This window comes from Quercus robur, chromosome 8 (genome assembly GCF_932294415.1).
Source record: "Quercus robur chromosome 8, dhQueRobu3.1, whole genome shotgun sequence".
Lineage (NCBI taxonomy): Eukaryota > Viridiplantae > Streptophyta > Magnoliopsida > Fagales > Fagaceae > Quercus > Quercus robur.
The window spans coordinates 37,185,367-37,207,756 of record NC_065541.1 but is presented as its reverse complement, the minus strand read 5'-3'; the positions used below and the strand labels follow the sequence as shown (position 1 = coordinate 37,207,756).

The 22,390-nt window shown below is 36.8% G+C and overlaps 2 protein-coding genes and 1 long non-coding RNA gene across 4 annotated transcripts; all 3 read left to right on the top strand.

The window, feature by feature from the left end:
• Positions 1-65: 65 nt before the first annotated feature.
• LOC126695402 (histone-lysine N-methyltransferase ATXR3) lies at positions 66-14,361 on the top strand. 2 transcript variants are annotated; one of them, XM_050392133.1, is made up of 20 exons: positions 66-372; positions 556-2,967; positions 3,518-3,574; positions 4,700-5,842; positions 6,657-7,027; positions 7,115-7,669; positions 7,767-7,867; positions 8,424-9,462; positions 9,607-9,678; positions 9,799-9,909; positions 10,016-10,116; positions 10,647-10,746; positions 10,835-10,930; positions 11,273-11,440; positions 11,545-11,670; positions 11,765-11,818; positions 12,398-12,645; positions 12,746-12,854; positions 12,947-13,249; positions 13,749-14,361. In XM_050392133.1, the coding sequence occupies exons 2-20, from the start codon at positions 678-680 to the stop codon at positions 13,923-13,925; spliced, it is 7,221 nt and encodes a 2,406-aa protein (XP_050248090.1). In that variant the 5' UTR covers positions 66-372; positions 556-677; the 3' UTR covers positions 13,926-14,361. The 2 variants fall into 2 exon arrangements, with proteins under 2 accessions (XP_050248090.1, XP_050248089.1); XM_050392132.1 differs by having other exon boundaries at positions 6,654-7,027.
• Positions 14,362-15,791: 1,430 nt separating this feature from the next.
• LOC126695401 (uncharacterized) lies at positions 15,792-17,867 on the top strand. The gene is made up of 3 exons (XR_007646022.1): positions 15,792-15,841; positions 16,228-16,327; positions 17,809-17,867. It is a non-coding gene; the product is annotated as an uncharacterized LOC126695401 (long non-coding RNA).
• Position 17,868: 1 nt separating this feature from the next.
• On the top strand, positions 17,869-18,996 carry LOC126695400 (uncharacterized). The gene is made up of 4 exons (XM_050392131.1): positions 17,869-17,912; positions 17,995-18,052; positions 18,152-18,283; positions 18,371-18,996. The coding sequence occupies exons 2-4, from the start codon at positions 18,014-18,016 to the stop codon at positions 18,761-18,763; spliced, it is 564 nt and encodes a 187-aa protein (XP_050248088.1). The 5' UTR covers positions 17,869-17,912; positions 17,995-18,013; the 3' UTR covers positions 18,764-18,996.
• Positions 18,997-22,390: the final 3,394 nt, after the last annotated feature.

Sequence of the window (22,390 nt, the reverse complement as noted above, 5' to 3'; positions counted from 1 at the left end):
CGTGAGGGTCAAAATCGAAAAAACAAACAAAATATAAGGACTTTATTAGAGAGAAAGAAAAAAAAAAATGAAAAAAAAATAACACGAAGGTTTCGTCTTTCAGACCAAGAACACACCGAGAGCGAGCGAAACACAAAGATATTGCACAGCGAGACAAAGAAAGAGAGAGAGAGAGAGAGATAGAAATAGAAAGGAAGGAAGAGAGAGACAGAGAGAGACAGAGAGAGAGAGAGATTTTTCTCAGGAAGATTGTAAATTCGAACTACAATTTTCTCGGAATTTCTCGATCTGTGTTGTTTTTACACGCTGTTCGATTCAGAGCTACCAAGGAATTTTTTTCCGATCTGAGTTTTCAGCTCCAAAATTGTCTCGGTAAAATTTCTCTCCTTTTTAATTCTCAATTCGCTTTTTCTGTTTTTGAACAATCCAAACCCTAGGGTTTTGTAACGAAGGCGTATTTGATTTAAGGTTTTTGTGGTTGTTTGAGTTTATTCGCGTGTTTATCTTTTTCAATGAAACCCTACATTTGTTTGATTTTTGTTTTGTGGAATTTAGGGTTCTGAAATTGGAGCGAGGAATCGACAAACATCGAAGCGAATTGCAGTATGAGCATCAATAGCCCCGGGATAGGGGAGAATTAGGGTTTTCGAGGTTGAAGAGGAAGTTTGTTGATTTCCATGGGCGATGGAGGCGTCGCATGCATGCCTTTGCAGCAGCAACAACATCATATGGAGAGGTTTCCTATTTCGGAGAAGACAATTTATAGCAGCGGAGGCAAGAATGGCAACAATAATAGCAGCAACAACAACAATGGCTTCAATTCCAAGTCGATTAAGTACTCTGACAATGACCGAAAGAAGAAGATGGTGAAGGTCAAGAAGGAGCAATTAGCTAAAAACAATAACAACAACAACAACAGCAACAGCAACGGAGAGTTCGAAAAGATTGAGTCTGTATTGGATAGAGGTAGGAAGAGTAGTAGGGAAGTTGAAAATGGTGAAATTTGTGCTGAGAAGTTGCAGCAGAAGGATGAAGTGGAAGAAGGTGAATTGGGTACTTTGAATGGAGAGTATGTGCCGCGAAGAAGCGAGATTGAGAAGGGAGAAATTGTTAGTGGTAGTGAGAAGTGGAGAAGAAGTGAGGTGGTGGAGAAGGGAGAGATTGGTTATGGGAAATGGAGGAAGGAGGAGTTTGAGAAGGGTGAGATAGTGCGGCGAGGAGAAGCTGAGAGAGGCGAATTTGGGTTGTGGAGGGGCGGGAAAGATGACATTGAAAAGGGTGAGTTCATTCCAGATAGATGGCATAAAGGGGAAGGAGCAAGGGACGACTATAATTATGGTAAGCCACGCAGATACGAGACGGGTAAGGATAAAGGGTGGAAATTTGAACTCGAGCGTACCCCACCTTCTGGGAAGTATTCAGGTGATGATGTTATCCGCAGGAAAGAGCTTAACAGAAGTGGGAGTCAGCTTACCAAAAGTAATCCCAGGTGGGAGAGTGGCCCAGAGAGGACTATGAGGATCAGTTCTAAAATTGTTGACGAGGAAGGTTTGTATAGGAATGAATACAGCAATGGGAAGAATCATGGGAGAGATTACTCTTCTGGTAACAGGTTGAAGCGTTTTGGCACTGATTCAGATAGTGGAGAGCGCAAATATTATGGAGATTATGGGGATTATGCAGGTTCGAAAAGCCGGAGGCTTGGTGATGACAGCAACCGTGCTGCCCATTCAGAGCATTATGCACGTCGCTCTATGGAGAGGTCTTACAGGAATCCAGTTTCATCGTCGAAAATGCCTCCATCAGATAAGTACGCCTCCAGGCATTATGAGTCATCTTTGTCTTCCAGAGTAGTTTATGACAGACATGGGCGTAGCCCTGGTCATGCTGAGCGGTCCCCACGTGACAGGGCCCGGTATTATGATCACCGTGACAGGAGTCCTCTCCGTCGTGAGAGATCACCACATGGTCGTGAGAGATCCCCATTTGCTCGTGAGAGATCTCCATATGGTCGTGAGAGGTCCCCATATGATCGGAATCGGCACTATGATCATAGAAATCGAAGTCCTGCTTATGCAGAGCGGTCCCCACAAGATCGAGCTCGAAACCATGACCGCAGGGATAGGACTCCTAACTATCTGGAGCGGTCCCCACTTGATCGGAGTAGGCCCAGTAGCTACAGGGAAACTAGTCGTAAAGTTGGAACAAGTGAAAAGCGCAACTCTCAGATTGCTAGTAAAGGGCAAGAAGATAAGCTCACTGAGAGGGATGCTAATGGAAGAGAGTCACAGTATTCAGCTAAAGAGTCTCAAGATAAAAGCAGTGTTCATGATGTTAATGGTCCTGTTGAGAAAAATGTCGACAGTGAGCCTCACAAAGAAGAGCAGTCTGAGACTCCAAGCATAAATACCAAAGAAGCTCCTCAAGAAGATGTGGTTCTTCCTGAAGAGCTGCCATCTATGGAAGAAGATATGGATATATGCGACACACCACCACATGTCCCTTTGTTGGCTGATTCACCCACAGGGAAATGGTTTTACCTTGATTATTATGGCATGGAATGTGGGCCTTCTAAATTGGGTGATCTTAAAGCACTTGTGGAAGAAGGGGCTCTAATGTCAGATCACTTGATCAAGCACTTAGATAGTGATAGGTGGGTAACTGTTGAAAATGCAACTTCACCATTGGTGACTGTGAATTTCCCATCCATTGTGTCAGACACCATAACTCAGTTGGTAAGCCCTCCAGAAGCTCCTGGGAATCTCTTGGCTGATATTGGAGAAACTGGGCAATCTGGTCTCCAGAGTGGCGAGGACCTGTCTGGCACTCTGTCAGAGCCAGTGCATTGCACAGATGAAAGTGCAGCTATTTCTGAGCCTTCAGAAGATCTTCACATTGATGAAAGAGTTGGAGCTCTGTTAGAGGGCTTTCCTGTTGTTCCTGGGAAGGAACTTGAGACTGTTGCAGGTATTAGTTTGTTTATTAATCACTTTTACAATTATGTAGTTTTCATAATAATAAGGCTAAAATCCAAATTAGACCGTTTATGTTTGAGTGAATTGTCTTTTTTGTCCTCAAAAGGGTTTTTTTTTTTTAAATAAATTTTTTTTTTTTTAATGATTGTTAAGTTGGTCTTTACATCCATTGCCGTCTACAAAATCTATTGTCACTCTTCACATAAGTGAAATGACATATACAGTGGTTTTATAGACGGTAATGGATGGAAGGACCAACTTGACAAAAATGATGAAGTTTAAGGACTAAAATGACAAAAAATAAGTTTTAGGGATGAAAATGACAATTCAACCAAACTTTAAAGGGTGTTATTTGGATTTTGGCCTAATAATAAAGTGACTTAATTTTACGCTAACTGTCAAATATCCTGATTCTCCTTTTCCGGGGTGTTAGCAAAATATTTAACACTGAGTACTATCAAGTATTTGGTTGTTTCTTTTTTCTCCTTTTTCTTTTATTGAAATTCTTACTCCCTTGTTTGTGGATTTTTTTGATCTTGCAGAAGTTCTGCAAGTAAGGTTTGAACATGTACAACAGGAGATTTGGGGAATTTCTGAAGGTACACTATCTCTGGCAGCTTATATTTATTCATGTTCGGATGAAATCCTCAGCATATATAGTTATTTTGTGGTGACATTCCTTTAGGAAGTGCTTTATTTGGCCTTTCTTTCTCTATATAAAGGCTTCCATGGGACCCATTATAATTAATATCCTAAGCACTGATTGTGCTTCCATTCATTTTTATCTTTTATTTTTTCTTTTGTATACTCACTGTGTACCAGGGTGGTATTGCACTCTTTTTAATGAAATACGGTTACTTATAACTGTACAAGTAAAAATGGTGTACACACACACACAAGTAAAAAGAGGAGGGGTATGTCTACCCTGGAACCATAGTTTATCACCTTATTTTCTTTTTTCATTTGATATTTTCTAGTAATTAATGGCATACATGTGAAGGTCAGTAGAGGAGGGATATGTTTGCCATACAGTAAAGATAGAAGCACCTAGGCAGTCTCTATAGATAATACGTATTATTTTTTGATAAGTAGATAAGACGTATTATTCTAGATGATGCAATTCAACGTGTGGATGCAGTTCTTCATGTTGTTGTCAACTGATTATATTCTGTGACTTTTTGGAATTTCAATTTTTTTTTTTTTGCTTAAAAAATGCCTGTAAAATTGGTCATCTGAATTCTATTTATTTTATTTTCATACAATTGTTGATAGTCAGGATGTGTCTAGTTGCCCTGGGCGTGCATGCAAATATTTTTCTTTTTTTCTTTTTTAATCAGTTGACAGGTTTATATTGTGTCTCCCCGTCAGTCCTTTTCTTAAGGTTCTTGATATCTTGGCAGTCTTGATTTTTCTTGAAAGCTGCATTAAATGCTTATATACATGCCTATATCGGCACTTCAAGTCATGCATCTCATTCCTAAGATCATTATATGAGTGGATGGCAACCACAGGACAGTATTACTTCTCTAATTTATTTGAGTTTGATCTTGGTAATCTCCTTTAGTAAGTGTTGGCGAATGCCTTGTATACTTCCTGTGTACTTGGGCTCTTTTATTATTATTATTATTATATTTTGCTGAGTTTTTGCTCTCTTAATGAATATATATATATATATATTCAAGTTTTTCATCTCATGAAAAAATTTCATTCCTGGCATGTCACAGGTTTCACTTGGAATCAAACTTACAATGACCATTATGATCAGAAAACTGATGAATTATCTGTAATTCCTGAACTCAAATCAAAAGAAGCTACAGAATCCAGGTTAATTGAAACTTCTGACAAGGATCATGTTTTTGCCTGTGGAGAATCTTGTGACTGGTTTTTTGGCCCATGGTCATGCAAGGGTGGTGACTGGAAGAGGAATGAAGAAGCTTCCCAGGATAGATCTTTCAGAAAGAAGCTTGTTCTCAATGACGGTTTCCCACTATGCCATATGCCAAAATCTGGGTATGAGGACCCTCGGTGGCATCGAAAAGATGACCTGTACTATCCATCTCATAGCAAAAGGCTTGATCTCCCTCTTTGGGCTTTTTCTTTATCAGACCCTGCTGTCGCAAGGGGAGTGAAAGGAACTATGCTTCCAGTTGTCAGGATAAATGCATGTGTGGTTAAGGACCAAGGCTCATTTGTTTCTGATTCTCGCATGAAAGTCCGAGGAAAGGAGAGACATTCTTCAAGGTCTTCTCGGCCACATTCTTCAAGTAGTGATGGGAAGAGATCGTCAGCAGAGCGTGATTCTCAATCAAAAAGTGTTGACGATCAAGGTTCACAAGGCTCCTGGAAGTCCATTGCTTCTATTAACACTCCCAAAGACCGTCTTTGCACAGTCAATGATTTGCAATTACATTTGGGTGATTGGTACTACCTTGATGGTGCTGGGCATGAACAAGGGCCTTCATCATTTTCACAGCTACAGGTCTCAGTGGATCAAGGTACTATTCAAAAACATAGCAGTGTTTTCAGGAAATTTGATAGAATTTGGGTTCCAGTTACCTCTGCTACAGAGACCTCTGAAGCCACTGTTAAGAGTGAACAGGAGATTAATTCTGCAACTGGTGATTCTTCAAGACCTTTTGTTTCAGAATATCATGGGACTGCTCCAGTTGAATCTAAAACAAAATCAAGTTCATTTCACAACGTGCATCCTCAATTCATTGGTTATACTCGTGGAAAGTTACACGAATTGGTAATGAAATCATATAAGAGCCGTGAGTTTGCTGCAGCCATAAATGAAGTCTTGGATCCATGGATCAATGCTAAACAGCCAAAGAAGGAGATTGAGAATCACATCTACCGTAAATCAGGTATGAATAATCTTTTAAATTTCCACTGGCAACCTGGATTTTGTTTAGCAATAAGAAGTCATTAATTCCAGGATGAGGTTGAGGTATGAGGGAACTTTCTTTTATTTTCATTTCATAGCAGTTTCAAGGAATGGACCTGCCATTCCATCTTTGGCCAGATATGTCCTCAGTCAAAGTTCTTCCCCCCTCTTCTCTCTCTCTCTCTCTCATTTTCTAGCAGCAACTTTACCAAGCCTTTCCTGACATGTATTGTGGTTTTCTCAGGTTCATACTCATTCAGCTCTATGTCAATATTAATAGATCCTGCACCAAAACACATAGCTAGCCCCTTTGTGATATTTTCTTGTTTTGTTTTTTGTGCGTGTTTATGGGTAGCATCCTCTTCATTGCAGTTATACTTGAACATCTCTCCTCCCATTTTAATTGATCTATTATATGTTTTTGGGGGGTGTTAGTGTGGCTTGGTTGTAATACCTGGTTGTCACTTTGCCAATATTAATAGGTCCTGCACCAAAACACAGAGCTAGCCCCTTTGTGATAATTTCTTGTTTTGTTTGTTGTGCGTGTGTATGGGTAGCATCCTCTTCAGTTCAGTTATATTTGAACATCTCTCCTCCCATTTTAATTGATCTATTATATGTTTTCGGTGTGTGTGTATTTCCTAATTTCATAGTAGTTATGGGTAGCACCCCCCTGTCCTTTTCCATTATGTCTTTCTAGCTTTAATGCATTTATGGGTAGCACCTTCCTGTCCTTTTTTTATTGATCTATTATATATTTTCCTGGGTGGGTGGGGACTGATTAAATACAGAAGGTGATGCACGTGCTTCCAAGAGAGCCCGCTTGCTGGTTGATGAGATTGATGAAGATTTTGAAATAGAAGAGGGCATGCAGACAATTCCAAGGGACGAATCCACATTTGATGATTTATGTGGTGCTGCTACGTTTTACAAAGAGGAGAGTCCAAATTCTGAAACTGAGATGGGAAGCTGGGGTTTATTGGATGGTTGTGTGCTGGCACGAGTTTTTCATTTTCTGAGATCAGACATCAAATCCCTTCCCTTAGTTTCCTTGACTTGTAAACATTGGAGAGCTGCAGTCAGTTTCTACAAGGACATTTCTAGACAGATTGACCTGTCATCTCTGGGTCCTATTTGTACTGATGCGATACTCTTGAGCATCGTGGTATGTTTTACTTTTGTTTGGCGTTCTAAGATATCACAATTTTGTTTTTCTCTTTTTACTGAGTCTAATGTAATTGTTTGCTTGCAGAATGGTTATTGCAAAGAAAAGATAAGTTCTATCGTTCTAAAGGGTTGCACAAACATTACCTCCAGCACGCTTGAAGAGATTCTTCATTCATTTCCTTGTCTATCTTTTATAGATATCAGAGGTTGCAGCCAGTTTGGCGAGTTGGCTCTCAAATTTGCGAATGTGAACTGGGTCAAGAGCCGACTCTCACGCGATACTAAGTTCTTTGATGAATCATATTCTAAAATAAGGAGTCTTAAACAGATTACTGAGAAAGGTTCATCAGCTTTGAAAAAGGGTCTGGGTAGTGATGCGGATGATTTTGGTGAACTAAAGGACTATTTTGATAGTGTGGATAAAAGAGACTCAGCAAATCAGTTATTCCGCCGAAGCCTATACAAACGATCAAAACTATTTGATGCCAGAAAGTCGTCATCCATTCTATCTAGGGATGCCCGTATGAGGCGGTGGGCCATCAAGAAATCTGAAAATGGTTATAAGAGAATGGAGGAATTCCTTCTTTCTGGTCTTAGAGACATCATGGTGGAGAATACATTTGAGTTTTTTGTGCCCAAGGTAGAGCTAGTAATTTGTTTTGCATGTCTCCATATTAAAAATATTCTGTAATATATGTTTGTAATTCCTTGTTTCTTGTTGTCTCTTTGTTAATCAGGTTGAAGAAATTGAATATAGAATTAAAAAGGGTTATTACATTGGCCATGGATTGAGCTCTGTTAAGGAGGATATTAGTCGAATGTGCAGAGACGCAATAAAGTAAGTTTTTCCAGGACCTTTAAATATAAAAGACCATATTCATTAACAGCTCTTTAGGTTAAATGGATAGGGTTAGCCTCTTTTTTTGGTGGATAATTAAAATTGTTATTGAAAACGGAAAGGCGAAAGACACGAATAAACATGAGCAGTCCCTTTTCAAAGAATACAAAGTACAAGTCTGATGGGGTTAAGTTATATCTCGCTTAGCAGTGGGATTCTTTATTTTGGCCCTCCCCCTTGGTACCTTGTGACTGAAGTTCTTTTAAGGTTGACTTCACTTGTGTTTTTTTTTTTTTTTTTTTTTTTTTTTTTTGGGCTTGATTTTGAATGCTGTTATTAGTGTAGTTTGCTTCTTCATGTAAGTTAGGAAACATAAAATTCCCAAAATCCATGTTAATATTGTATCTAATTAATTCATGCACTTGTTGTTATGTATTTTTTTCTTTCTACTCTCTTGTATCTTTGTGGTGATTAGGCCTTTATATGTGGGTGAGTCATGCAACAATGTTCCCTGTTTCTTTTTTGGCTTACTTGTATACATATTCTGCTTACGCAGAGCAAAGAATCGGGGTGATGCTGGAGACATGAATCACATTATTACATTATTTATTCAACTTGCCACACGTTTGGAAGAGAGTTCAAAGTCATCTTATGAAAGAGATGAAATGATGAAGTCATGGGAAGATGATTCAACAGGTGTCTCTAAGTATAAGAAGAAGGTCACTAAATCTTTGACTGAAAGGAAGTACATGAATAGGAGTAATGGCACTTCCTTTGCAAATGGTGGTTTGGATCATGGAGAGTATGCATCTGATCGAGAAATCCGAAGGCGTTTATCCAAATTGAATAAAAAATCTATGGACTCAGAGAGTGAAACTTCTGATGAAGGGTCTTCTGAAGATGGCAAGAGTGATAGCGAGAGTACAGCCTCAGATACAGAAAGTGACTCGGATTTGCGATCAGAAGCTCGAACTACTGAGTCAAGGGGAGATGGATACTTTACCCCAGATGGTGCTTTGGATTCAATGACTGATGATCGTGAGTGGGGGGCTCGCATGACAAAAGCAAGCCTGGTTCCTCCTGTTACCAGAAAATATGAAGTCATTGATCAATATGTTATTGTTGCGGATGAGGAGGATGTGCAACGAAAGATGCGAGTATCTTTACCAGAGGACTATGCTGAGAAGCTCCATGCCCAGAAAAGTGGCACTGAGGAGTCAGATATGGAACTTCCTGAAGTCAAGGACTATAAACCTAGAAAACAGCTTGGAGATGAGGTCATAGAGCAAGAGGTTTATGGAATTGACCCCTATACTCACAATCTTTTGCTTGATTCCATGCCAGATGAGTTAAATTGGACTCTCCTGGAGAAGCATTTGTTTATTGAAGATGTGCTCCTTCGTACTTTGAATAAGCAAGTTAGGAACTTCACTGGGAGTGGAAACACTCCTATGATGTTTCCATTGCAGCCTGTTATTGAAGATATTGAAAAAGCTGCTGAGGAGGACCATGATAAACGAACTGTGAAAATGTGTCAAGGTATTCTGAAGGCTGTAGATAGTCGTCCTGATGACAAATATGTTGCTTACAGAAAGGTATACACATCATTATTTTACTGCATGAGCATGTACTATATTTTTGCCTCTCTTTTGGACGTGTTTCTTTCCTTGACTTGTTCCATACTTTTCCGATGCTGATTTACCTCATTTTTATATTGTCTATTGGGTTGCGTTCTTCAGGGGCTTGGTGTTGTTTGCAACAAAGAAGGTGGTTTTGGAGAAGAAGATTTTGTCGTGGAGTTTTTGGGAGAGGTATGGCTACCAACTGTTCATGGGATCCAATTTCTAGATTTAGTAGAGTTCATTGGAAGGTTTATATGATGCTGAAACTCTTTACTCCCCCCACCCCACCCCCCTTTTAAAAAAATGTAGGTTTATCCTGTTTGGAAATGGTTCGAAAAGCAAGATGGGATTCGATCTTTGCAGAAAAACAGTAAAGATCCAGCTCCAGAATTTTACAACATCTATCTAGAAAGGCCAAAGGTTTGGTTCACTTCAAGAATCATTGTGCTGTAGTCTTGTTATGCCTTTTCCATTTTCCCTGGTTTACTGAATATTTTTGATCTGATCATGCATTATTTCCTGGCAGGGTGATGCTGATGGGTATGATTTGGTTGTTGTTGATGCTATGCATAAGGCAAACTATGCAAGTCGAATATGTCACTCATGCCGTCCTAATTGTGAAGCAAAGTGAGTTCTGTTGTCATACTCTTTTTGCTGTTTATAACCTACCTGCAGACCTTCCCTTATGTACAATTGACAAGTTTATTGAGTATTATGGGAAATAACAAAAATGAAGTGATCCTCGTATTTTTTTTTGGGGCTGGAAATATTTGGCATTTTAATTAATAAGCGGAACTCAAATTTCTCATGGCCGCTATATAATAATGTCAAAGTAGTGAATCTGTTACTTTCATCACTTGTGTTTCTTCACTCTGAGCCTTTGTCATTATTATGTGAAGACCAGATCATCTAATCGCATTTAAATGCTATATAAGCAAATTTTCTCCTTAAGATTCTACTCTAGATTCCAGATTGTTTATTAATTCTATAAGCTTTTTATGGCTTGGATCATGCCATGGATAATCATACTTTCTTTGTTTTATCTCACAGATTTTGAATTACCATTTACTCATCTTATATATGATTTTACTTTTTTAGTTATATAATTGTGAGCGAACCTAGCATTTGATCATCCTATAATTTATCTGTGAATGCAGAGTTACTGCTGTAGATGGTCATTACCAGATTGGAATCTATTCTGTACGTAAAATTCAATATGGCGAGGAGATCACATTTGATTATAACTCTGTTACAGAGGTGTGTCTCTTTTGTGTTTTGGTCTTCTGTACTCTCTGGAGAATATTATACATATTATCTAATAGTTGTTCTCTGTTCATTTTGCTAGAGTAAGGAAGAATATGAAGCGTCGGTTTGTTTGTGTGGCAGTCAAGTTTGCCGGGGCAGCTACTTGAATCTAACAGGCGAAGGGGCTTTTCAAAAGGTACAGGTTACAGGTTTTAAGGCAATTTTCCTGACTGTTTATTCCAAAAAAATAAAAGAGAAAAAAAATTCGTGAACAAGTTTGATCAGGTTTTCTGGCGTGATAAGTGGCTTTGACTGAATGTCCTTATCATTTTGGATTAGCACTGTGAAAAGGGTGCTTTCTGATTGGTGTAGAAGGCGCACGCCTGATCAGGATTCTGATTTCATAAGTTATAAAATAAGTCTTATTTTTGTCTTGTTGAGGTTGTTGCAGCCAGTTGAATCTTATTGGTCTTTTTCTACCCTTAGTTTCAACGTTGCCTTAAATTCTGTTAATTAGTTTATATTGTCCATGCATCAGGTTCTGGAGGAATGGCATGGAATTCTGGACCGTCATCAGTTAATGCTTGAAGCTTGCGAACTAAATTCAGTATCTGAAGAGGATTATCTTGACTTGGGGAGGGCTGGTTTAGGCAGTTGCTTGCTTGGCGGGTTGCCTGATTGGGTGGTAGCCTATTCAGCTCGCCTGGTGTGCACCTTTTCTGCCTCCTGATATTTGTTCTTGGATCTGCCTTTTTTGCTAATAATTTATTTGTGCTTTTGTTTTTCCTGACTTTTCCATTTTGGTTGAAGGTGAGGTTTATAAATTTTGAAAGAACAAAGCTGCCTGCGGAGATTCTAAAGCATAATTTGGAGGAAAAAAGGAAATATTTTTCAGATATATGTCTTGAAGTTGAGAAGAGTGATGCTGAGGTTCAGGTGTGTTGTTGACTGCCCTTCTCTCATTGCTTTTGTTTGTATGGGCATGCTTGATATTACCTGGTGAGTACTCATACCTTTTTCTATGAGACAGGCTGAGGGTGTCTACAATCAAAGGCTTCAGAATTTGGCTGTGACTCTTGACAAGGTGATTACCTTTTTTAATTTTGTTACGCTAAGGAGTGGGGTTCGAGTGATGGTCTAGTGGTAATGATATCCTTTGTGATGTCCTATATCTGTGGTTTGAATCCCTCCTCCCCCTCCCCCTCCCCTACTATAATACCCATAAAAAAAAAAAATTGTCTAGTCCTTGTTTCCAGCTTATGTCCTTTTAAACTGTGCAAGTACATATGAGACATATTTTGGTGTGATACACCATGCTTGTGCTGATTCTCTAACCCAAAAAATTGTACGAGAAGGTGACTTTGATCAGCTTAGGGTCTATAACCTATAATTCTAGTTTAAAGTGTTCTTTTGATAATTTGATAGTGAGGGAGAGGGGATTTGAACCCTAGTGTAAAGTGTTGAAGTTGAGCTTTTGTGTTTTTTCATGCTTGTCTTTGTTAGGGATCTTTAGTCTTGATCATTTAATTTGTGTCAATGATACCATGTACCTAGTGATGCCTCAGTGTCTTTAGTCTAGATCACTGCCATAAATAGAGAAGTCAATTATATTCTGATTTTCTGGTCTTTTGAAGATGTTAATCTGTTTGAATTCTGTTTACAGGTGAGATATGTTATGAGATGCATTTTTGGTGACCCGAAGGAAGCACCACCCCCTCTGGAGAAGCTGAGCCCTGAAGAAATTGTTTCCTTACTCTGGAAAGGAGAGGGATCGTTTGTTGAGGACCTTCTTCAGTGCATTGCTCCTCATGTGGAAGACGGCATATTAAATGACCTCAAGTCCAAGATTCGTGCTCATGATCCACCAGGTTCCAATGACATTCAGAAAGAACTTCAGAAATCTTTATTATGGTGAGCAGCATGCTTTTGTGTTTTGTTTTAGTATGTATGAACTTATGATGCTAAAAATTTTAATTCTTGCAATCTTATGGCGGTTTTCTTTATTTTAAAGGTTAAGGGATGAGGTCCGAAATCTTCCATGTACCTACAAGTCTCGGCATGATGCTGCAGCTGACTTGATCCATATTTATGCTTACACAAAATGCTTCTTCAGATTACGGGTATGTCTAACAACTACAGAACTTCTATAATCTGTCTGCTAACATTCATGTGTCCTTCCTTTGATCTAAAACAAATTTCATTATACATGCAGGAGTATAAAGCTGCAACTTCTCCGCCAGTTTACATCAGTCCACTTGATTTGGGCCCCAAGTACACTGATAAATTAGGGGCAGGTTTCCAGGAGTATTGCAAGACCTATGGTGAGAATTATTGTTTAGGGCAGCTGATTTCTTGGTATAACCAGACTAATGCGGAGCCAGATTGTAGCCTTGTTAAATCGAGTAGGGGTTGCTTGTCATTGCCCGAAATTGGTTCCTTCTATGCCAAGGTTCAGAAACCATCACGGCATCGTGTTTATGGCCCAAGGACTGTGAGATTTATGCTGGCAAGAATGGTGAGTTTACAAGTCTATTACATCATCCTACCTTGGTTGACTTAACATTTATTTCAAATTAACACTGATTATATTCTATACGTCTATTGGTTGAGTTCAAGTTTTAAGTTGAATCATCAAAGTTACCCAGACAGAAACCTAATTTTTTCATAATCTGGTTGAGAAGTGACCATTGCCAAACCATTGCTTTTGCAGATAATCAATAAATTAATGTTCAGAAAAAAGATACTACTTATAATAAGAAACTGTAATTACTTTAATTTCATTTGGGCCTGTGGCGGTACTAAATTTGCCCTTTGATCAAATTATACTCAGATTTTCCAATTAATGAAGTTGAAGGGACCTCCAAGTTTGAGGTGGACTAACTAATGCCACGTTTGGAAACTACAATTCATGTTACTGGATTTTGAATGTCATTTTCCTGTCTGAATTTCTCTTCCTTCAGCTTGACTTTATTTGCTTTTGGTTGCATATCTCATGCAATTTTAATGTTGTCCAGGAGAAGCAGCCCCAGAGACCATGGCCTAAGGACCGAATATGGTCCTTTAAGAGCTCTCAAAAAGTTTTTGGCAGCCCAATGTTTGATGCTGTTTTAACTAATACTCCACTAGATAGGGAGATGGTGCAATGGCTGAAGCACAGACCTGCCATATTTCAGGCCATGTGGGATCGCTGAACTATTGCAAGGGATTGGGGAAGCAGCAAGCATCGTTAGCCAACTCTTTGTAAATTGTTTTGGAATGATTTGTCAATTTTAGTTCACAGCTGCCCCTTTAATGTGGGAGTTGGAAATCATTCCAAAGCATCATTTGTTTTGTACTGCTTTTCCAGTTTTCCTCATTCTTGTGTACAGTTTTTCTTCACCTTTATGATTTGTAATTCATTATCTGGTAGCAAATAGCATTGATTTTCTCTTTAATTTATGAAAAAGAAAATGAAAAGTGAAAAGAAAAAGTAGAAGGCATTAGCTGTTTCTCTGTCTCTTAACAGTTTCCAAATCAGTTTGTGCAATCCTTTCCCATCATAGAGTAAGGCGCTTGTAATTGATCGGCAACGTTTTAGAGATTGTCGTGCCAATTTTATATATGATGATAGGTAATTTGAAAATTTAACCTATTTATTTCCTCTTTATGCCTTACATATGGATTGTATTGCAGGCTTGAAAGAATCACAGAACAAGATGAATGATCTTTGAAGAGAAGTGGCACCCATCTGCTGCGTCTTCATTCCCATGTCTTGTGCTGCACAGGTTAGGAACATATCTGGACATGGGCCCCCTTGCTTCTAAGCTTGTACATCTCTGTCATACGTACTAGACATGAGCAAAGATGGAAAGAGCCTATTGCCTTCTTGGGTTGTGTTCAACTAGAAGTTATCTTTGTAGATCCCAAAGTAAATATTTTTAACAAAACCTTGAATAGATTTGCTAAATCTGTAAAATTTATGCAGTTAAATCTGTAATGGGAAGAGGTAGTAGATTTTGTTTATTAATGTTTTGGTCCCATGTTTGTGATACGAAATTAGTCCCAAAATTCTTACGAGGTGGGCAATGTAATGTCAGCATAAGGGATGCTCTTCACTGAGATGAAAACATTGAGATGAAAACATTGGTTATCTGTTATTCATAGGCCTTGATGAATGGCATTTGTAGCAATTGTTAAATTGAATTTCTTCTTCTTCTTCTTCTTCTTTTTTTTTTTTTTTTGGAGTATAATTTCTAGAAAAGTGCTACATTCACGATTACAATAAATCATTAAGATTTGTTGTGAACATGAAATTTCTCATAATTTTTATGGTTAAAGCTTCACTTAAATTTTCTTCTAAAATTGCTATTCCCTCCGTCCCATTTTGTTTGTCCTCTATTTCATTTTTGGATGTCCTAAAATATTGTACTGTTTCTAAAAATAAGAGTTATTAATTTACTAATGTTCCTGTTATACCCCTATTTACTAATGTTCCTATTAATAATTTAATTTTTTGATAAATTTATTTAAGGATAGTTTTGGAAACTTATACATTTTTAAAAGGGGTCAGTCCACCATACCTCCTCTATTTTTTGGGGGGTATGGTACCCACCTAAATCTAAACCGTTAAAAGAATAAAAATTTGATCCGGACCATTCATTTAATTTGGAGTAATTTAGAGTAAGTATTGGCTACCGGTCAAACAAGTTATATATATAAGTAAAAAATCTAAAACAACCCAGTATTCACTGTACGCTTCTCCTTCTCATAAACAAATTCTCTCTGCTACGCTTCGGACTCTGTCACGCTTCGGTCTCTATCACACTTCCAATTCTGTTTATCTAAAGAACCCAGAATTCGGCTTCTTCTTCTCTTACTAATCAACCACAAGTGTGCGCTTCTCCTTCTCAGAAACAAATTTCTCTCTGTCTCGCTTCGGACTCTATCACGCTTCGGACTCTATCACGCTTCCGATTCTATTTATCTAAAGAACCCAGAATTCGGCTTCTTCTTCTCTTACTAATCAACCGCAAGAACCCAGGGCAGCTAAACAAAACCCAAAGAAGAAACAGTATCGGTCAAAACCCAAAGAAGAAACAGTATCGGTCGGCGACGATATTTGAAATAGGTTTGTCTTTCTCTTTCTGTTTCTCTCAGACGAAGTTGATTTTACTACTAATATACAGATTATTAAAGTTTCTTTGACTATCAACGCATGATTTGTCTTTAGTTTTATTCATTGTATGTAATCCCTAATGCTACTAATTGATTTGGGTTTTTAATTTTATTATTTTGATAGGAGATTTGGGTGTTGTTTGTTAAAAGTTGATTTGGAATTTCCTCCTATTTGAGAAACAAAATTTCAATACCATGATTACTATTTTCTTTCAACAGTTTAGGTCCCCAAGTAAAATTTCAAATACAGTATTGCTATTAATTAGATCTTTTCTCTTCATGTTCCCAATATTAATTTCCCTGTTATGCTCACTTTCTTGGTACTGGTCCTTATATAAGTGAGTCTTGGAATTTAGCACACGGGTCCAGAAGTTCCATTGTACGATGAATTTATATATGTAGACATTGTTTTGGAAAAAAATTGGCATTGAAGGTGAAGGTAAGGCTCCGCCTCAATTCTTCTAAATGAATCTACATTTTTCTACCTGAACTCCCATTTCATATTTTTTCTTCGTATAAATTTTGGAATGGTCATTGTTTGCAAAATAAATTTGCTGCACAAATGAATTCAAAAGCTTTCTCACGACTTTATTCTATGGAAGCAGTTTTTTTAGAACCCAAGGAAAATTACGCTTCCGAGATCAAATAGATGTTGATGTAATATGATTTTTCCCTTTTAAGAATTGTACTCAATCTCAACTGATTAACAAGTACATGAAAAAAAAAGCTTCGTTTTGTTTTGTCCAACCAATGAATTTTCCATTGATTAGACTATTTACTCCTTGGTGGTTGGTAAAAGTGTCATGTATGCTTTGTAGATTTGGTGATGAAGAGTTTATTTTTAGAAGTCAATTACACAATTTGCCTTAATGTTTTCTTCACTCAAAATATTTTCAAAAAATCTCTTAAGATAATCACGTTAAAAATGTTTAGTTGAAGTTTATCTTAATTTCTCAACAGATTTCCTTAGTGTATGTAATTATTTATTTATCTTATAAATTGATGCTTAATGTCATGGCTCAGTTCATCCAATTGAAACAGTGCTAGCACTTACAGTGCATAAGGCTAGAATATGGCTTAGCTCACTAAATGTTTTTTTGGTTAATGAGTTCTTAGACTTCATTTTCTGTAATAGGAAATTTTAGACTTTTGTCATAGTTATTGAATCTTTCTTAGCAGATTGCCTTAGTGTATGTAATTATTTATTTATCTCTTAAAATGATGCCTAATGTCATGGCTCAGTTCATCCAAGTGAAACAGAGTTGGCACTTACAGTGCATCAAGCTAGAGTAAGGCTTTGCTCACTAAATGTTTTTTTGATTAATGAGTTCTTAGACTTTATTTTTTGGCTATGATGATAGAGTTGGGGGTGGTGAATGTCATTGCAGTTCTGGCAACATGGTGTGAAAGAGATTTAGGGTGGTATATCATAATAGGTTGTTGCATCTTCATCATAATCACAAGGTGAACATTTGTTTATCCAAATCAATAGCTAATGTGTTTTTGTCATTATCACAAGATGAAGATAGCCTTAGTGTGGTATATTTATCTTAGTTTTAAAATTGATTCCATTATAACATTTGTATATGCCTTCTAATTTTTTATGATATAAGTTTTATGTTAAGTTGTGCGGTAGTCACTTCATAAGTATAAGTATTTGTGGAGTGTGGGGGATAAGGGATAGGGTTTAAGTTTCCAAGAGGAAACTTAACACACACATGCACTTAGATTAGGCTATAATAGAATTTTTATATTGTATAAAAAAATTAAAAAATTAAAAACATTGATCATCTATGTTGTCCAGGACAAAGTTTGCAAGGAAAAAGTTTGCAATTCCCACAGCTTTCAATTGTGATTTTTTTTTTTTTCAAATGTATGTTATTGCTTACCTTGTTTTTATTTCATGTTATATTGAGATAGGAGTATGGGGATAGTGGAAAAGATTGAAGAGCAGGGTGCTGTCCAAGTTCCCCCCCCCCCCCCCCCCCCCCGAAAAGACCAGTTGGACCATTTTTAATTTATTAGTAAGATTCATTTTCATTATATATCCATTTATAATATATTTCCTATTGTTATATTTAAAATAATTTAAATTTGGATTTTCAGTAAAAAGCAAATAGAATTGATGAAAGCTAAGGGCATTGTCGCTAAGATAAGCACAACAGTAAGTTGAATAATACTTATAGTTTTTATGTTATTGTTATTGTTTAGTTGACATGACATATTCATGGAGATCTTAATTGAATATGAATATCTATTACAGGTTAAGACGGAGATTAGAGAAAAGTGGATGAATCTTGATGAAGATTCTAAATTAGAGTACAAGAAGGAAGCACGTGAGAATTCTGAAAAATATGCTAATTTGTCACATAATATTCCTCGCAAATCACGTAAAGTAAGTATTTACCTATGAAACTTTTAGCATTCAGGACTATGTATTAAATTTCATAATGAAACCCTTTTTATTCATTATATAATGCAGGTTTCATTATATACTCGATGTGCCCCTAATCGTGTTCATTTGATGGCTTTAAATTTAAATGAAAGACAAAGATTTGTTATTCGAGAAATGGGATTTGGTAGTATGTTGGATTTAAGGTCTATACAATTGGATAGAGATTTTTGCAAATGGTTAGTTGATCATTTTGACCACAATTCTTGTACATTGGATATTTGTGGAAGGAGGTTACCAATATCCACTAAAGATGTAGAATTTATTCTAGGAATAAAATCAAGTGGGGTAGATGTGTCTATTGTTGCAAGCGCTGAAGAGATAAATCATATATGCCAACAACATGGATTAAATGTGGTAGGGGGTATACCAATTTACCTCTTAGAGGGCAAGCTGAAGGAGATGAAAACATCAGGAAAATAATTTGTTGGTTGTTTTTTGCTGTTTCTATTGGGTACTTTATTATGTCCCACTCCAAAACCTTATATCAAATGGTCCTTTATCTCAATTCTCCTTAATATTGATGAGTTCAAAAACTTGAATTGGGCGAAGTTGGTGTTGGATTTTCTTATTCGAGGTGTGCGCAAATATAAAGAAAAGAATCGTGTTGGCGTTAATGGTTGCTTGCTATTTTTAATGGTAAGTTGTAGAAAATAGTTACTTTCAAGAATATGATTTTGTTTATCAAATTTCTATGACTCTTTTGACTAAATTTCTATGACCCAGATGAGAGAGAGAGAGAAATAGTGAGACGAGGAGAATGCCATAGCGGCAAGCATCACCGGTTGTGGTGAGGGATTTGGTGGCTGCTAGCTATAGCCATGGAGATTCAGCCATAGACAAAGGTTTGGTGGAAGATAGAAATATTTTGAATTTTTTTTGGATCTGATGAGAAGCTTAGGCAGGAAGCAGTGAGGAGACAGCAAATTGAATTGGCAAAGAGCTGAGCACATGGATTGCCACCCTGGTATGATGAGGTGTCAAGTAAATGAGTCTTTAGATTAAATGGATGGCTGAGATTTGCGGGGTATTGCAATACCTATGGGATGTGAATCCATTTTTTATTATAGGAAAGCGCGGCACGGTGGTACTACTCAATGGAAAGATAGTACCATTAAATGTGAGAGAAAATAAGACAAGTAAGGAATGTCATAAAAGTGCAGTGACATGTGATGTAGGTGCTACATAATGTGAAGATAATACCATTAAATGTAAGAAAAAAATAAGGAAATTATTGAATGTGACAAAAGTATAGTTACATGTGATGTTAGTACTGTTCAATGTGAGGATGGTACCATAAAATGTGAGAAAAAAAAAAATGAACCATCAAATGTGTCAAAAGTACAGTCATATGTAATGTTGGTACTGCACAATGTGAGGCTGGTATCATAAAATGTGAGAAAAAATAAGAGAACCACCGAATGTGACAAAAGTACAATCACATATGATGTTGATATTGCGCAATGTGAGAATGATACCATAAAATATGAGAAAAAAATACAGAAATTACCGAATGTGACAAAAGTACAATCATATGTGATATTGGTACTACGTAATGTAAGGATGGTACCATAAAATGTGAGAAAAAAATATGGGAACCATCGAATGTGACAAAAGTACAGTCACATGTGATGTTGATACTGCACAATGTGAGGATAGTATCATCAAATGTGAGAAAAAAAATAAAGGAACTACCGAATGTGACAAAAATACAGTCATATATGATCTTCGTACTACGTAATGTGAGGATGATACCATAAAATGTGAAAAAAAAATAAGGGAACTATCGAATGTGACTAAAGTACAGTCACATGTGATGTTGGTACTGTGCAATGTAAGGATAGTACCATCAAATGTGAGAAAAAAATAAAGGAACCACTAAATGTGACAAAAATACAGTCATATGTGATGTTGGTACTGCACAATGTGAGGATTGTACTATCAAATGTGAAAAAAAATAAAAGAACCACCGAATGTGACAAAAATACAGTCACATGTGATGTTAGTACTGCGCAATGTAAGGATGGTACCATCAAATGTGAGGAAAAAAATAAGGAAACCGCCGAATGTGACAAAAATACAGTCACATTTGATGTTGGTACTGCACAATGTGAGGATGGTACCATCAAATGTGAGAAAAAATAAATGAACCACTGAATGTGACAAAAGTACAGTCACATGTGATGTTGGTACTGCGCAATGTGAGGATGATACCATCAAATGTAAGAAAAAAATAAGGGAACCACCGAATGTGACAAAAGTACAATCACATATGATGTTGGTACTGCACAATGTGAGGATAGTACCATCAAATGTGAGAAAAAATAAGGGAACTACCGAATGTGACAAAAATACAGTTATATGTGATATTAGTACTACACAATGTGATGATGGTACCATTAAATGTGATGTTTTGGTAACTTGGTATAGCAGGTTGCCTGCCAGTGGGTATCGTACCCCCAAAAAAAAAGGGGGGGTACGCTAGAATTACCCTTTTAAAAGATAGACAAGATAATAAATGATGTTCCCTTAAAAAGTTTGACTTTTCAAACAGGACAAACAAAGTGAGATGGAGGGAGTATTTATATTATTAACACCATCCACCTTTCCATCACCGCACCAGTATCACTAACGATTTTATTGCTGCCACCATGATAACCACAACCATTCTTGTTGTGGCCATCACCACCATTAATATTGCAATGTTGCTGCCGTGTTATCACAAATAAATTAACGTTTGCAATTCCTCAACTAGGACCGCTTACGGTACGAGTCAAATTTTTTGGGTTTTTGCTCAGTCTTAGCTGCAACCTATTGTTACCATCACGATTCTATCCATCACCAACTTATAGTGTTGTCATCATTACCAAAATTGTTATACTTATTTTAATACTCTAAAATCTAAGTTTTTAGGCCTATTCATTCAAATAATGAAAATTCATACTGATCGTATTAAAATTTCTATCAATTTAATTCCCTTTTAAGATAATTCAGATCTAAACATGGTTTTAAAAACCGAACCGGTCAAAGAACCGTTTTTTTTTTTTTAATTTCCGGTTCAACCCCGGTTTTTGGCCGGTTTTCCGGTTATTGACCGGTTTTTGACCGGTTATTGACCTTTTTAACCGGACCGGATTGACCTCCGGTTCCCGGTTGAACCGGTCGGACCGGCCGGTCCGGTCCGGTTTTTAAAACAGTGGATCTAAACACAACATATAGTTGCCAACTTGTTCACGTAAACGAAATGTACACTCTTTTGGTACCATCAGAAAATGTGGGTCAAAAAGGAAAACTAAAATTGGTAAATGAAAAAGTCTAATTAAAATTAGGCTTATTTTTAAGAGGTTGTTTTCCACTTTTTATTTATTTATTTATTTATATATATATATATTTATTTTATATATATTTTTTATTTTTTATTTATTTTTTTAATATCATTCTTACCGTTGTACACTCACGCTCAGCTTCACTAATAAGCTAGCTCTCTCTCTCTCTCTCATCCTCTTACTTTCCCCTTTTCTCTCTCTTAGAAGCCTAAGTAATCCTTGTATAATTAATTTGTTCTCTATATTTGTTAAAGATAATCTATTCTCCCTAAATATTAAACAATTTTTAAAATAATTTTTCATCTTTCTATCTCTACCAATATATCATTTTATTATTTTTGGTGTGTTTGATTGATATTATTCCTTTATGAGGTGGTTCATATTTTTTGAAATTATGTTATAGTGTGTTATGTTTTTCTATTTTTTTTTTTTGGCACAATTAGAATTTTTTGGTTTAAAATAAATTATTCAAATTTCTCATTCTCTTAAAGGTGATTATCATGTTAATCAAAACTCATAACAAAATTATTTTATAATATTACTCAAATAATTGATAGGCACATTCAAATGCATAGCGAAGATTGTGTTTTGCTATAAGTTCATATTCTTACTTCCAAAATAACTAAGTATTATCTTAGAGCATTATTATTGGTGGTGCTAAAAAGCCATATTACTATTTTTAGCACCACCAACTACAAAACTGAGGCTCAATTGGTGGAGCCAA

Bases quoted from the DNA above. Each gene is read 5' to 3' on its own strand.
- LOC126695400 (XM_050392131.1), top strand. From the start codon at position 18,014: ATGAAAGCTAAGGGCATTGTCGCTAAGATAAGCACAACA. The intron at 18,053-18,151 runs GTAAGTTGAATA...TATCTATTACAG, and splicing joins TCGCTAAGATAAGCACAACA to GTTAAGACGGAGATTAGAGA. The intron at 18,284-18,370 runs GTAAGTATTTAC...TATATAATGCAG, and splicing joins TTCCTCGCAAATCACGTAAA to GTTTCATTATATACTCGATG.
- LOC126695402 (XM_050392132.1), top strand. From the start codon at position 678: ATGGGCGATGGAGGCGTCGCATGCATGCCTTTGCAGCAGCAACAACAT. The intron at 2,968-3,517 runs GTATTAGTTTGT...TTGATCTTGCAG, and splicing joins GGAACTTGAGACTGTTGCAG to AAGTTCTGCAAGTAAGGTTT. The intron at 11,671-11,764 runs GTGTGTTGTTGA...TCTATGAGACAG, and splicing joins AGAGTGATGCTGAGGTTCAG to GCTGAGGGTGTCTACAATCA.